The sequence below is a fragment of the Pelodiscus sinensis genome, chromosome 2, assembly GCF_049634645.1.
Source record: "Pelodiscus sinensis isolate JC-2024 chromosome 2, ASM4963464v1, whole genome shotgun sequence".
In the NCBI taxonomy this organism is placed as follows: Eukaryota; Metazoa; Chordata; order Testudines; family Trionychidae; genus Pelodiscus; species Pelodiscus sinensis.
The window spans coordinates 219,388,110-219,401,950 of record NC_134712.1 but is presented as its reverse complement, the minus strand read 5'-3'; the positions used below and the strand labels follow the sequence as shown (position 1 = coordinate 219,401,950).

The 13,841-nt window shown below is 41.9% G+C and overlaps 1 protein-coding gene across 3 annotated transcripts in view; it reads right to left on the bottom strand.

Annotated features, from left to right (window-relative positions):
- The window catches only part of LOC102456704 (macrophage mannose receptor 1-like), a 67,814-nt gene extending 55,640 nt beyond the window's left edge, over positions 1-12,174 (bottom strand). For 2 of the 3 annotated variants that reach the window (XM_075922471.1, XM_075922473.1), the window contains exons 1-5: positions 11,996-12,174; positions 10,485-10,886; positions 7,093-7,266; positions 3,810-3,977; positions 3,129-3,242 (exon numbers count right to left, since the gene is read on the bottom strand). In XM_075922471.1, coding sequence (XP_075778586.1) covers positions 3,129-3,242; positions 3,810-3,977; positions 7,093-7,266; positions 10,485-10,886; positions 11,996-12,056 — 919 coding nt within the window. In that variant the 5' untranslated portion in view covers positions 12,057-12,174. The remainder of the gene's footprint in view (positions 1-3,128; positions 3,243-3,809; positions 3,978-7,092; positions 7,267-10,484; positions 10,887-11,995) is intronic. The other variant, XM_075922472.1, reaches the window with a different exon arrangement.
- Positions 12,175-13,841: the final 1,667 nt, after the last annotated feature.

Here is a 13,841-nt window from a genome sequence, read left to right as displayed (position 1 = left end):
ATTTCTGTTAACAGTTAACTGGTTAAACACAACTTTATCTGGTTAACTGGTTAAATAGGATTTTACATCCCTAAAGCCATGTAAAGCCCAAGTCAGGCTTTGAGCATTACATGCCTCTTGTGCCTCCCTGAAGAGATGGACTTGACACCAATGATCCTTGTTTGGGGACGGGACTTGGATAGTGGGCGAGGTGCACATTACACTAGACCCACTATATCTGAAAGCCTTTTGTTCTCCTGTTCTGGATCTCCAGGACAACATGAATCAATGGGAGCAGACAATAGGGTCTGATGCTCAGTAGCATTCAGGAACAGATGGATCATAGAATACTAGGACTGGAAGGGACCTCGAGAGGTCATCGAGTCCAGTCCCCTGCCCTCATGGCAGGATCAAATATTGTCTAGACCATCCCTGAGAGACAGTTATCTAACCTACTCTTAAATATTTCCAGAGATGGGGATTCCACAACCTCCCTGGGAAGTTAATTCCAGTGTTTGACTACCCTGACAGTTAGGAACTTTTTCCAACCTAAACCTCCCTTGCTGCAGTTTAAGCCCATTGCTTCTTGTTCTATCCTCAGAGGCCAAGATGAACAAGTTTTCTCCCTCCTCCTTATGACATCCTTTTAGACACCTGAAAATGGCTATCATGTCCCCCCTCAGTCTTCTCTTTTCTAAACTAAACAAACCCAGTTCTTTCAGTCTTCCTTCATAGGTCATGTTCTCTAGACTTTTAATCATTCTTGTTGCTCTTCTCTGGACCCTCTCCAATTTCTCCACATCTTTCTTGAAATGCGGTACCCAGAACTGGACATAATACTCCAACTGAGGCCTAACTAGGGTAAAGTAGAGCGGAAGAATGACTTCTCATGTCTTGCTCACAACACACCTGTTAATGCATCCCAGAATCATGTTTGCTTTTTTTGCAACAGCATCACACTGATGACTCATATTCAGCTTGTGGTTCACTATAACCCCTAGTTCCCTTTCTGCCATACTCCTTCCTAGACAGTCACTTGCCATTCTGTATGTGTGAAACTGATTGTTCCTTCCTATGTGGAGCACTTTGCATTTATCTTTATTAAACTTCATCCTGTTTACCTCAGACCATTTCTCCAATTTGTCCAGATCATTTTGAATTATGACCCTATCCTCCAGAGCAGTCACAACCCCTCCCAGCTTGGTATCATCTGCAAACTTAATAAGCATACTTTCAAAGACATGAAAAAAATCTAATATATAAAGGAGAATGTTTGTATGTTTGTGCTCTAATAACTTGGACACTATAAGACGTACCGCAGCCAAACTTTCCATGGGGTAACCTTTCCTCCAAGAGAAGGTTTCAAGGTACTGTGCGAGGGAAGAGATGAGAGACCGATGCCTGTCCCCGGGGCTGCACAGAGCTTGGCAGTGAGGGGAGAAGCAGCTTCCCCACCATTGCTGGAATCATAGGGAGGCCCCTCTTCAATAGTGCGATTGGCTCGGGGCCCGGCGGCCGACCAGTGGGTGGGCGGGTTGCTGCTGAGGCTCGCTCTAGGTGGAGGTGGTGGAACTGGTGTTACGGCTCAGCTGCCACTTTGAAAAAATGTCCGGAAGGAGGTGCATCGGGGACCCAGAGGTGAGAGCGGGGGTGGGGGAGAGAGGGTATGAATAGGGGGGGCTGGACCACTGGGGACAAGTGGGGGGTATGGCAGAATTGGGGGGCTGGATCGTTGGGGGGCAGGCTGGTCTGGGGGGGCTGGGAATGAATGGGGGGAGGGCAGGATTGGAGGGGCTGCACCATTGCGGGATGTGGGAGGAAGGCTGGATTGGGGGCTGGATTGTTGGTGGGTGGGCTTGTCCGGGGGGGGGGGGCTGGACCGTTGACAGTGAATGGGGGGAGGGCAGGATTGTAGGGGGATGAAGGAAGTGGAGCTGGACAATCCTGCAGGGAGTGAGTGAGAAATGATGCCCATGGCAGGGGGAGGGTCTCCTTTGAGGGGCACTGGCCCAAGGGGCAGCACTGGATGATGCTGGGTGGGTGAGAAATTAATCCAAGGCAGGAGGGGATCCCTCAAATCTGGGCACTGGTCCTGGGTTTGATACTGGATGATCCGGAGGTGGAGGGGGCAGAGAGATGCAGTCCATGGGAGGGGCAACTGGTCAAGGGGGTGATGCTGGAGGAGGGACTATAGAGGTGCCAGCAGACTCAGGTAGTTGACTCATAGTTTCATCAAAAAAGATGGGCGAAGAGTATGAAGTGTCACCTTGAAATCTCTCAGATTCAGTAGGGCCAGCCCCATTGATTGAGACATCCCTATACTCAGCTCATGGATGAGAATTTGCAGACCCAGCATGCCTATCCCCTACTTCGCTACCAAAAAAACATTAGCTTCTGCAAGGATAATTAGCAAAAATACCATCTGATAGGAAGCAAAACATTACACTATTGAAGAGGGGCCTCTATATGCTTCCAGCAATGGTGGAGAAACAAGCCAGGGTGATTTGGGGGCTCTCCCTTCCACTGTGCTTTTAATGGCTCCAAGACTCATGACATGGGAAGAAAACAGAGACACAGTTTCTATTGTGACTTTTGTATCTAAGTTTGCCAAGCAAAGAGCTCTTATTCTCAACATTGCAAATGCCTCTTTTTTGAGTCAGAGATTTTGCTTTAGGCAGCAGTAGAAAAGAATGGGAGAAAAGCATAATGGCCAGACGTCAGGCACTGGCAGCTGCGGTCTGGCTGGAGGTTGTCAGGACCAGCTTCTGTTTTTCTAAATTTTGTTTGTCTGGTTTCCCGGGCAATGTCAGGTAAGTCCAGCTAGTATAATATAATTAGAAGATTCTTTCAGATTTTCAGGGCTTCAACTTCTATTTTCCATTTTTAAGGTCTTGACCCAGCAAAACACTTCAGGACAAATTGAATGTATACTATTGGATGCTTATTGAATGCTTAAGTGCTTTGTCGGATTAGGTAAAAATGTTATTCTCTGATCTATATGGATCTCATCTCAGATGATTTTTACTGCCCTTGGCTGTCAGTAAATTTCCCCATATATAAAAAGAGTTACCAGCACTGAGAGCCAGCGTGGGAATATGAAAACAGAATTTTGGTTTCAAATATTTAGCAGTCAGAAGATTTATACTTACCTGGAGCCCAGTTTAAGTATCTGAAAGGACTGCCTCCAATCCATTGCCAGCCACTATTCAAATCCAGCCTGTTAAGTCCAGTCCAGAGAGCAGAACCCATACTTTCAGTTAACTCTAAACAAGAAATTACGTGCACTATTATATTTTTGGACAGCACTAATCTGTAAAAAATTGTACATTTTAGATTATTAATGTATATGATACTGAGATTTCAGACTGCTAATAAGAAGTTAATTAGCCCCGAGATTTTGACAGAAAGTTATATTTCTTATGAAGCTTTTATTTATGGCAGCAATTGCAAAGTGAACATGAGCAAGATTCCATTGAGTAAATTCAGCCTAGACGCTATTTGTACAATACATTAACAAATGGTCGTTTCATTATTAACCTGCTCCAAACTGGAGGGTAAGAACTGCTCTTCTGTTCAGAGACAAAAGTTCCAAATAACCTAAAATATCAATTTTCTTGGCGTCATTGGAACCATCAGCACATTCATTCATTCATACAAGAGTAATCACCTTTATATAAACTCTTGGGAATAGTAATAACGACTAAAAATGGCATGAGACAAGTTCCCTCCATCCCTCCTCTCCAAAAAGTCTATACAAGGATGTAGCTATAATACTATGCCAAGTATTCCCAGAATGCAAGTTGGGGCTTTGCAGTTGTTTGTTACTTTACCTCTTAGATACATTTGTTCATGAATCTGTGTGATGCTTAATAATTCTGCATTCTGTTGCTGGCAGCTTTTTCTTGCTTGGTGCCATGTTAGAGCTGACTGGGAGTTTATCTGGTAGTGGAAACCTGTTGAAGGATCTTTCTTCCAAAATCTGGTCATGTCTTTACCTGCTGAGAAACAAAAGATACAGAATGGTTACAAGCAGTAATTACTAACTAGATAAAATTAATTATGGAGTCAAGTAGAATCTGATATTTTTATAAAACGTTGTTTTGCCAGGGTCATGGGAAATATGGGAATATTTCAGGCAGGTCAAGGAGACAAGATAGTAGTGCCAGTTCACCAGCAATTATGGCAATTATTACCATGTATGGAGTGGGAAAGAATACTTGGTTAGTGCGGATTACTTCAGTCTCCAGACTGCAATATAATCAACAGAATCAAAAGGTGCCATATTTGCATGGAATATTAGCAAAGGAATCCTCCGAGTACAGATCTCTGAAAAGGTATATAGGGATCAGTTCGTCTCTTAATGGAATTATGCACACATCCACCTCAGAGAGCAATGGAATCTGTGTGAGCAGCCTCCAAAACTAAACTGAACCCTAAATATTTTCTAAATTAATACACTTTATGAGGTTAAGGAATATCTAAATGTCAAACTTCCTGCTGTAAAAGACTGACCACTGTAATGTCTCTGATTTGTAAATTTACCCCTCTTTCGGATCTTTTGTTTTGAGAGGGCTGTTGTAAATCTGTGAGTGTTCAGAAAATATAAAAACAAATAAATCAAACAGTAAACAAAGCCAGTCCAAAGAAAAGTTGAAAGAAGGGCTTGGTGGTGGATTTTACTCTCAGTTACCAATTCTGGGAATACTGTAGTTTGCTCAAATGAAGATGGAAAGAATTATTTTATGCTGCATGTTTGTAGCACTCACATGAGGGAATGGAACAAGTATGTCGTAATCAGTGATTTAAATAATGATATAAAAGCATTTTGAATCCATAGGAGAGGGCCTTAGGTTCAAAGATAAGCAGCATAATGGAAGAAGGCACAACAATGGAAGAGAACCTTGGAAGAACTGACAGAAAGTAAAACCTGAACTGTAAGGTGGTGGATGAGAAAGTGAAGAGAAGAAACTTGGTGTTTATAGAAAAGTCTGGGGTAAGTCAGTGAAGGGATTTAAAGGACTGATGTAGGCAGAGCCATATGAGAGGAAACATTTTAGCAGCAGACAATTTGAAGACCATAAGAACAGCCATATTGGGTTAAACCAAAGGTCCATCTAGCCCAGTATTCTGCATTCCGACAGTGACCAATGCCCGGTGCCCCAGAGGGAATGAACAGAGCAGCTAATCATCTAGTGATCCATCCCTTATCACCCATTCCCAGATTCTGACTAATAAAGCCTAGGGACACCATTCCTGCCCAACCTGACTAATAGTCATTGATGGAGCTATGCTCCATGAATGTATCTATTTTTTTTTGGACCCTGTAATAGTGTTGGCCATTACAACATCCTGGGGCAGAGAGATGCACAAGTTAATTGTGTATTCTGTGTAGAAATACTTCACTGAATTTGTTTTAAATGAGTGCCTATTAATTTCATTTGGTGAGCCCCCTTACACTTTCTTACTTCCTCCACGCCAATCATCATTTTATAGACCTCAATCCTATATCCCTTAAGTCATTTCTTTTCCAAGATGAAAAGACCCAGTCTTATTAAGCTCTCTTCATAAGGCAGCCATTCCATATCCCTAATAATTTTTCTTGCCCTTTCTGAACTTTTTCCAATTCCATTTTTTTCCGAGGAAGAGACCACATCTGCATACAGTATTCAAGATGCAAGCATACTATGGATTTATAAAGAAACAATAAGATATTTTCTGTCTTGTTATCTATCCCTTTCTTAATGATTCCCAACATTCTGGGTTTTTTTCTTTTTGACTGCTGCTGCATATTGAGTAGATGTTTTCAGAGAACTATCCACAATGACTCCAAGATCTCTTTCTTAAGTGATAACAGCTAACCTGGGTAAGTGGGCAATAGCAAACATCATTTCATATGCACAATTGAGATTATGTTTTCCAATATGTATTACTTTACATTTATAAACATGGAATTACATTTGCCATTTTGTTTCCCAGTCACCTTATTTTGTGAGATCCTTTTCAAGCTCTTTGCAGTCTGCTGTGGGCTTACCTATTTGGGCAGTTTTATATCATCTACAAACTTTGCCACTTCCCTGGTCATCCCTTTTTCCGGATCATTTATTAATATATTCAATAGGATTGGTCCCAGTATAAAGGACCCTGGGGGACACCATCTCTCTCCATTCTAAAACCTGACTAATTATATCTATTCTTTGTTTCCTATCTCTTAACCAGTTACCAATCCATGAGAGGACCTTCCCTATTATCCCATTACAGTTGACTTAAGACTGCATATGTGGAAGAGGATACAGGTAGCAGAAGATAGGGTGGAGAAGGTTGCAATAGTTCAGACAAGCTGAGACTAAAGGGATCTCATAGTGGGTTTAATTAAAACACACAGAAGTTAGAAAAATATATAAATTATAGTATTACAACATGAGATAGTAACTTCTCAAGAGTCAGTAAATTCATAATTAAGCATCCGACACTGACTGCAACTATTCTTGTGCACATATCCATTATAACAGTTTCTCAGAAGGGATGGGCATGTTAGTCTGTATCTGCAAAAACAAAGAGTGTTTAGCATTCAATAAATGTATTTGGGCATAAGCTTTTCTCGATAAAACTGACTGGAGCGGAAAGTACAAAGGCAGGGATATATATGTGCTAGTATAATAAAAGAAGGAGAATACTTATCAATTGTAGGACCAGTTTAATGAGACTAATTCAGGATGGTATGTAATTTCCACTCCATTTAATTTGATGAAGTGGGTTTTACCAACAAAAGCTTATGCTCTAATAAATCTGTTAGTTTCTAAGGTGCCACAGGACTCCTCATTGTTTTTCTCACATTGCAGGGGCACGGTGTAACTGAGTTACATTCTAATATAATACTTTTCAGCAAGACTTTATGGAAGGGGAAGTGCATGCTATTTTATTCTTAAATTGCACCCTTTTTTATTCATATATGCAACATTTTGTATTCGTTCTTTGTGAAGAACAACAGGATGTGGAAATGAGTCATATACTGAACTTTTATCTGCTAGACTGTTCAACATTAGCAAGACCATGACTACTGCTGGTTTGTTAAATATTGTGTTGTAGCAAAAAATATATTAATTCAGAACTTACATTTTAATGGGCAAAATCCATACAATTGGTCTACATCAAAGTCTGTGGTTGTACTACACCAAAGCCAGCCATCTGTCCTGCCAGCATCTGTACACTCACTATACCATTTGTCATTAAGCTTGAAAGGGAAAACGCAGGGAGCTCCATTGGCATTTCCTATCAATGTAAAGATATCTAAGGAGGCAACATGATAAAGACACAGAAGTATTAACATATTAATGCAAGCAGGGACTACCTTATATATAGCATTTGCTAGAGCATGCATTTTGAACAGCATTACAGTCGATGTCATCTTTCAAAATGTTCTTTCCTCCTATTGAAAATGCACTTCAGCAAGTTCTCAGACTCAATTAGCCTAATTAGTTTATAAAACAATATTAGCTTTGACATAAAAACTTTTCTGATTTAACATTTACAGAATTAAATTTCTATTACAAACTGTGTTTCGACAGAAATAATCAGTAAAACCCTAGAGCATGATGTATTATGCTCTTTTAAACATCAATGTTTACATTTTATGGGGCACCCAAAGAAATTATTTGTCCATCATCATACTACTACTCTTTCTTTCTCATTGTATATGTATATATGTGTGTATGTATGTCTTTTTTTATGGAGAAATACATTTAAATTTGAATGAAATATAAATAGTTAAAAATACTAAATTTATGTTTAAACTTAAATCACATAAGGAAAAAAATTAAAGTAAATGAAAATGATTAATTAATTTACTTACCATATAAGTCTGAGTGATAAATAGTCAGTTTTCCAGCTAATCATCAGCTACTAAGTGACCATGATCACTGAACAAATACAGGGGAAAAAATGAAGCTCATTGCAGAAGGAGTAATTTTAGTCCGAATTAGGGGCTTTAGTTCGAATTATCTAGCCCTTGCCGCATGTAGCCATGGGTAGGGAATCCAAAATACCGGGCATTTAAAAATGGCAGCGCCCGGAAACAGGCAAATAAAGCCCAGGATATTTTAATCCCGGGCTTCATTTGCAAGTACGAATGACTACATTAGCCACCCTAGTTCGAAGTAGGGTAGCTAGTGTAGACATACCCTCAGAGACACAAGACTGGACTAGATGGACTTGGGATGTGATCCAGTGTGGCAATTTCTGTTCCCAGTTTTGTTTAGGTTGTATGTTGAAGAATATGGTATTAAAACTAACAGACAGACAGAAAGCTCCCCTTACAGCAAGTAGGCGCTGTGACTGAGACAAGACTGCAAGATTGGACCCCACATAATTGAACTTTCTAGCAATGTGAGGCAAAATCTCTCAACACTTTGTTGCCTATTGTTATAAAAAGAACCCTGGAAAGTGCAGGAGCAGTAGAAATGTTGATTGACAAAAGCATCTCAAGCGAACAACAGACCAAAACATGTGCCTCCCTTTTTGAGTGAAAACCTAAATCCCACTGAATTAACGAGAGTTAAAAACCAGCTCAAGCTTTTTCTCGAGTAGGGATTATTTACACATTTGCTCAAGGTCTTTTCTCGGCCTGCAGCAGTGATTTAATGGGCCTGGCAGTGGCTGAGAGCCCTGGGCCCTTTTGAATTGCCAGGCCCTGGGGAAGTTGCTCCCTTTGCCCTCTCTCCTCCTGTCAGTGGGCCCGGTGCACAGTAACTACTATCACTAGCTATAACAGTTGAAGACCAAACCCCCAGGAGTTCTGGCATGTGAGGTAAATGAAATAACTTGTTTACACTCACTCAATTTTTAAAAATATTTCTTTTAAGATGGGTTTCTATTCCACATATGAGCTGGGTTAAAATATAAATTAATCTTTCAATGTGTTCTCTCTATCTAGATTCATAACCAGTGAGAGCATGAGAGAAAATTGCCTTTTGGGCCACCAAGATTCATGGGAGCAGTGAACGTAAGTTAGTGAGCAGCAAGAGGTTTTTCATGAAGAATAGCTGAATAAACTAACAATATGGTGGTGATGATATACAGTACTTACACACAATGTAATTCCATGCTTCTTTGTCAAAGAACAAGGCAGATCCAACCACTAAGACACCAGTGCAGGAAATCACAATCTGAAGTGTAAGGTGGGCTCAGGGCTAATTTTATCTACATGTTATTGTACCAGTCATCATTCCCTACACATTCTATCTACAATGCAATTGCTAGGCTTGCCAATGCCCCATTTTTGAGTGGAATGTCTGATTGAAAAGGAAGTTGGGCAGTACCACTGACCGGGCCATTGGAAGTCTGGGTGGCAGGCTCCCTACCTGGTTCCATGTGAGTCCCTGGAAGCATTATTATTTCCCTCAGATCCTAGGTGGAGGGATGGCCATGGGGGCTCTTTGCACGCTGCCCCAGCCTTGTGTTCCAGCTATACAGCTCCCATTAGCTAGGAACTACAGCCAATAGAAGCTGTACAGATGATGCCTGCAGGCTGAGACAGAGAACACCAGGCAGAGCTCCCTGGCCATGCCTCTGCCTGGGAGCTGAGTGGCATGTTGCCAAATCTAGTGATCCCCCAAAGGAAAGCACCCCCTGGATACCACTCCCTACGCTCCTTTCCACTCTTCAAATTTCTGTTCTATCCTGGAACCCTCTCCCAGACCCAAAATCCCATCCAGAGCCTGCACCCCACACTCCCTCCTGTACCCCTGCCCCAAGGCCCTTCACACACACAAACTGCATCCCCAAATCCACATTCCAAACTCCAACCCTCACCGACACTCTGGACACCCACATTTCTGGCTTTACCATGAAAACCAAACCCCCAGCCCAGAATTTATGCTTCCCTTCCACACCTCAATCCTTTGCCTCAGCCTGGAGAACTCTACCATACTCAGAACCTCTCAGCTTCACTCATAAACCCAGAGCCCCTCTTGCACCCTAAATCTCTCATCCCTGGCCCCAGAGATTGCACCCCAATCTCCTGCCTCAGCCTAGAACCCTCTTCCACACCCTGAACTTCTCATTTTTACCCCACCCCAGAGTCCACATCCCCACTTGGAGCTCTCACTTCTTCCTGCATCTAATCCCTAGCCCCAGCCCGGTGAAAGTATATAAGTGAATGAGGGTGTGAGAGAGCAAGCGACAGTAGGGAATGGAGTAAGTGGGGGGCAGGGCCTCAGATAAGAGGCATGGTAGGGAGCAGGTCAAGGTTGTTGAGTTTTGTGCAAATTAGAAAGTAGGCAAATCCAGTAATCACACAGTTGTCCTTGTGTTGTTAGCAACACTTATTTGATAGCATTAACTTTCTCAAGTTAGCCACAAACCTGGAAAATCATTTGACTTAAGGCCTTATATATCCATATTCAAACTCCATTTGACTGAGTCCATGATGGGTGCATCTGGGCATATGCTCTAATAAATACACAAAGAAATTCATAAAAACAATAAAAGGATTAATATTAGACCTTTACCTTCATAGCCCCAGGAGCACAAATCATCTGTGGTTCCATAAATCTTCCATTTGCTCTTTACACTTGCTTCCTTGGACAGTATGATATTTTCTTCTTCTCGGCTACCAGAATGAAAAAATAAATCTTCTCCTTCAAGTGAAACCTGGGTTTCATTTCTGCATCCCCACTGTTGAAGTTCACTTGTCTTGTTGCAAGGATAGAGAGTAATTGCAACCTGGTCTTTCTTTGAAGGCACTCCCAAACATAGTTTCAATGACATGCTCAAAAGCTGGTGATCAGAGACCCACCTGAATTTCTGTGACTCATTGTCCTGGTTGCAAATGGCAGTTCTGACTGATCGAGAACTGTGAGCTTGAACGCAGCGCTTGTGGTCTTCATTATATATTAAAAATATTCCACTATCTATAAAACAACATGAGAAAAATTATTTTTTGGGCAGAAGGATTTATAAGCAGAAGAATAGATTTTTTTTTCTGCTGAAGGAAGCAAGACTTTTACCACTTAACTATAGGGTTTGTAAACTTATGCAGAAAGAAATAATTTCTTCTGCAGCACTGATAACTGAGGAAAAAGAAATCAGGTGTGACTCAGGCTATGTCTTCACTACAGAGTTTTTCTGGGATACCTCCAGTATCCCAGAAAAACTCTGCCTTGTCCAGGGAACACGTCCACTTTTTTGGTACAGTTTCCAAAAAAATGGACTCATTCTTTCAGAAGCCCTGTATTTCTCATTTTGTAAGGATAGGGCTCTTCCAAAAGAGGAAGTTTTTCCAACATTAGGCATGATTTTACTTTTGTAATAATGTGAAAACCAATCAACTGCCTATTTCAGTAATTTTTTAATGGTTCCCACAGAGTATTTCCAATTCTCCATACTGAACCTTTCACTTTTTCAGAAATATCAATTCCTCGTCAAATCTTCCTGGCTGAACCATACATTCCTGATACATTCAAAACTCATTGTGTCAAATTCTCGTCCTGCCCTGTTCCACGGAGTAGGACCAGCCTGCGTTGTGTGGCTGCAGAGTTGAGGTCAGAAACTGAGGAGACAATGTGCCCTGCCTCTAGCACGGCAGCACTACTGAATGTTCTAAACACATTCCCTTTATTGTAAACCTAATTTCTGAGTCTTTGATTCTCCTTTCATTCCTCCTCATTTAAATCAGAAGTTATGACACTGAAATCAAAGGAATTGCAACTGTGTAAATGTAAGGTGACTCTTCAGTCAGAATTGGTCTCTCTAGCTATAGGAAACAGTTGTGAGACATTTAAAGATAAGTAGACAAGATGTTGTTGAGATACAAGACTTTATAAAAACAGTGTTTCACAACCCAGCTACACAGAATTGCACCCCTATCTTGTTTCCATAAACCAGTCAATTTAATATTTTATAAATAAAAACATAAAAAAATAATCACTGCACCAAAGAGCCTTGAAGTGACCTGGGAAAAGCATGAGAAGAGAAGAACTTTCATATTCTCATATACAACAGAGAGAGAACATAGACTTACCCAGCTGCTGAATAGCTCCATGCATAAGAGAGAAAAAAACTAGGAGAAGGGAGAGAGTCATTGCAAATATTTAATTGCTTTCTTCTGATCTGTAAGTAGTTTCTGTCACAGACACACAAACTCCATATGACATGAGCTGCATAGTAGGGCCTTCTTAGTTCTGAAGGCAGATGAATCGGGGAAGTTTCTAAATAAGGGAATATCCTGTCACATGTGGCATTTTGAAACATCAGGAATTCACAGAGCAAACTTTGTTTTTGTAAGTGAATCACTTTCTACTGAGGCTAAAGTCTCCTTCCACAGAAATGCAGGTGATAAGCAAAGCAGTGTCAGTTCAGTGCAGTTTTACTGGGGACATGTTTGAGTGACAAAGAGGTCAGTTTTTGGGTTGCCAAGTTTTCTGCCCTCTACAAGGCAAAAGTTGCCCCTGTAGTAAAAGCATAACACCCCTTTCCTTTGATAAACTTTAAAAGTCCTTCTAATACTGAGAAAAGAAGTATGATATCCTACTCACATAATTCCTTCAAAATTCCGGTGATATGTGATATATGTAGCCTTCCTTTTTTCAGGAACTGGAAGTTAAGATATTTCTTCTTGTCATAGTTTATACCCATAAGCATCTATTTAGAACTGTATACAAAGGTAGGTGTATAGTCTGCATGTTCCCATATTCAAGATACATTGGGGTATGTCTACACTACAGTGCTAATTCGAACTAAGCTAATTCGAACTAACGCATCCAGACTAAAAAAACTAGTTCAAATTAGCATTTTGCTAATTCGAACTAGCATGTCCACATTAAGTGGACTCTGAACTGGGGTTAAAGATGGCCGGAAGCAGTGCCGGCAGGGCATCAGATGAGGACTTAGAGCGTGGAGCTGCTGTCGCAGGCTAGCCGAGGGCTGTGCTTAAAGGGACCCGACCCCCACCCCCGACAGACAGTTCTCAGGGGTGCCCCGCTTGCAAAGCAGTCCTGGCTTGGACTGCCAGGAGTACCCACACTGGGCACATCACAGCACTCGGCCATCAGACCAGCTGCACTTGCTGCAGGCTGCCATCTGGGGAGAGGGGGCAATTGGGGGGCTGCAGGAGAGGTTCCACACCCAGAAGCCCGCAGAGCCAGCCCAGTCCTCCCCATCGGGGGCTCATACCCCATTCCTCCCTCACCTCCTTCCACTTACCCTTCCCTAGCCCCCCTTCCTGAAGTACAAAATAAAGGACAATTGTGTTCAAAAATAGAATCTCTCTTTATTGAACAAAACTGGGGGAGACTGGGAAAAGGAGGTGGGAGAGGGGAGGGCAACTACAATGATGAGGGGTTTGGAACAGGTCCCATATGAAGAGAGGCTAAAGAGACTGGGACTTTTCAGCTTAGAAAAGAGGAGATGGAGGGGGGATATGATAGAGGTCTATAAAAGCATGAGTGGGGTGGAGAGGGTGCATACAGAAAAGTTCTTCATTAGTTCCCATAATAGAAGGACTAGAGGACACCAAAGGAAAGGAATGGGTAGCAGGCTTCAAACTAATAACAGAAAGTTCTTCTTCACAAAGCAAATAGTCAACCTGTGGAACTCCTTCCTGCAGGAGGCTGTGAAGGCTAGAACTAGAACAGAGTTTAAAGAGAAGTGAGATCAATTCATGGAGGTTGGGTCCATGGAGTGGTATGAGCCAGGAGGTAGGAGTGGTGTCTCTGCCGGAAGTTTGTGTAAGGCTGGAGAGGGATGGCACGAGACAAATGGCTTGGTCACTCTCTTTGGTCCATCCCCTCCAGGGTCCCTAGGGTTGGCCGCTGTTGGCAGACAGGCTACTGGGCTAGATGGACCTTTGGTCTAACCCAGTACGGCCA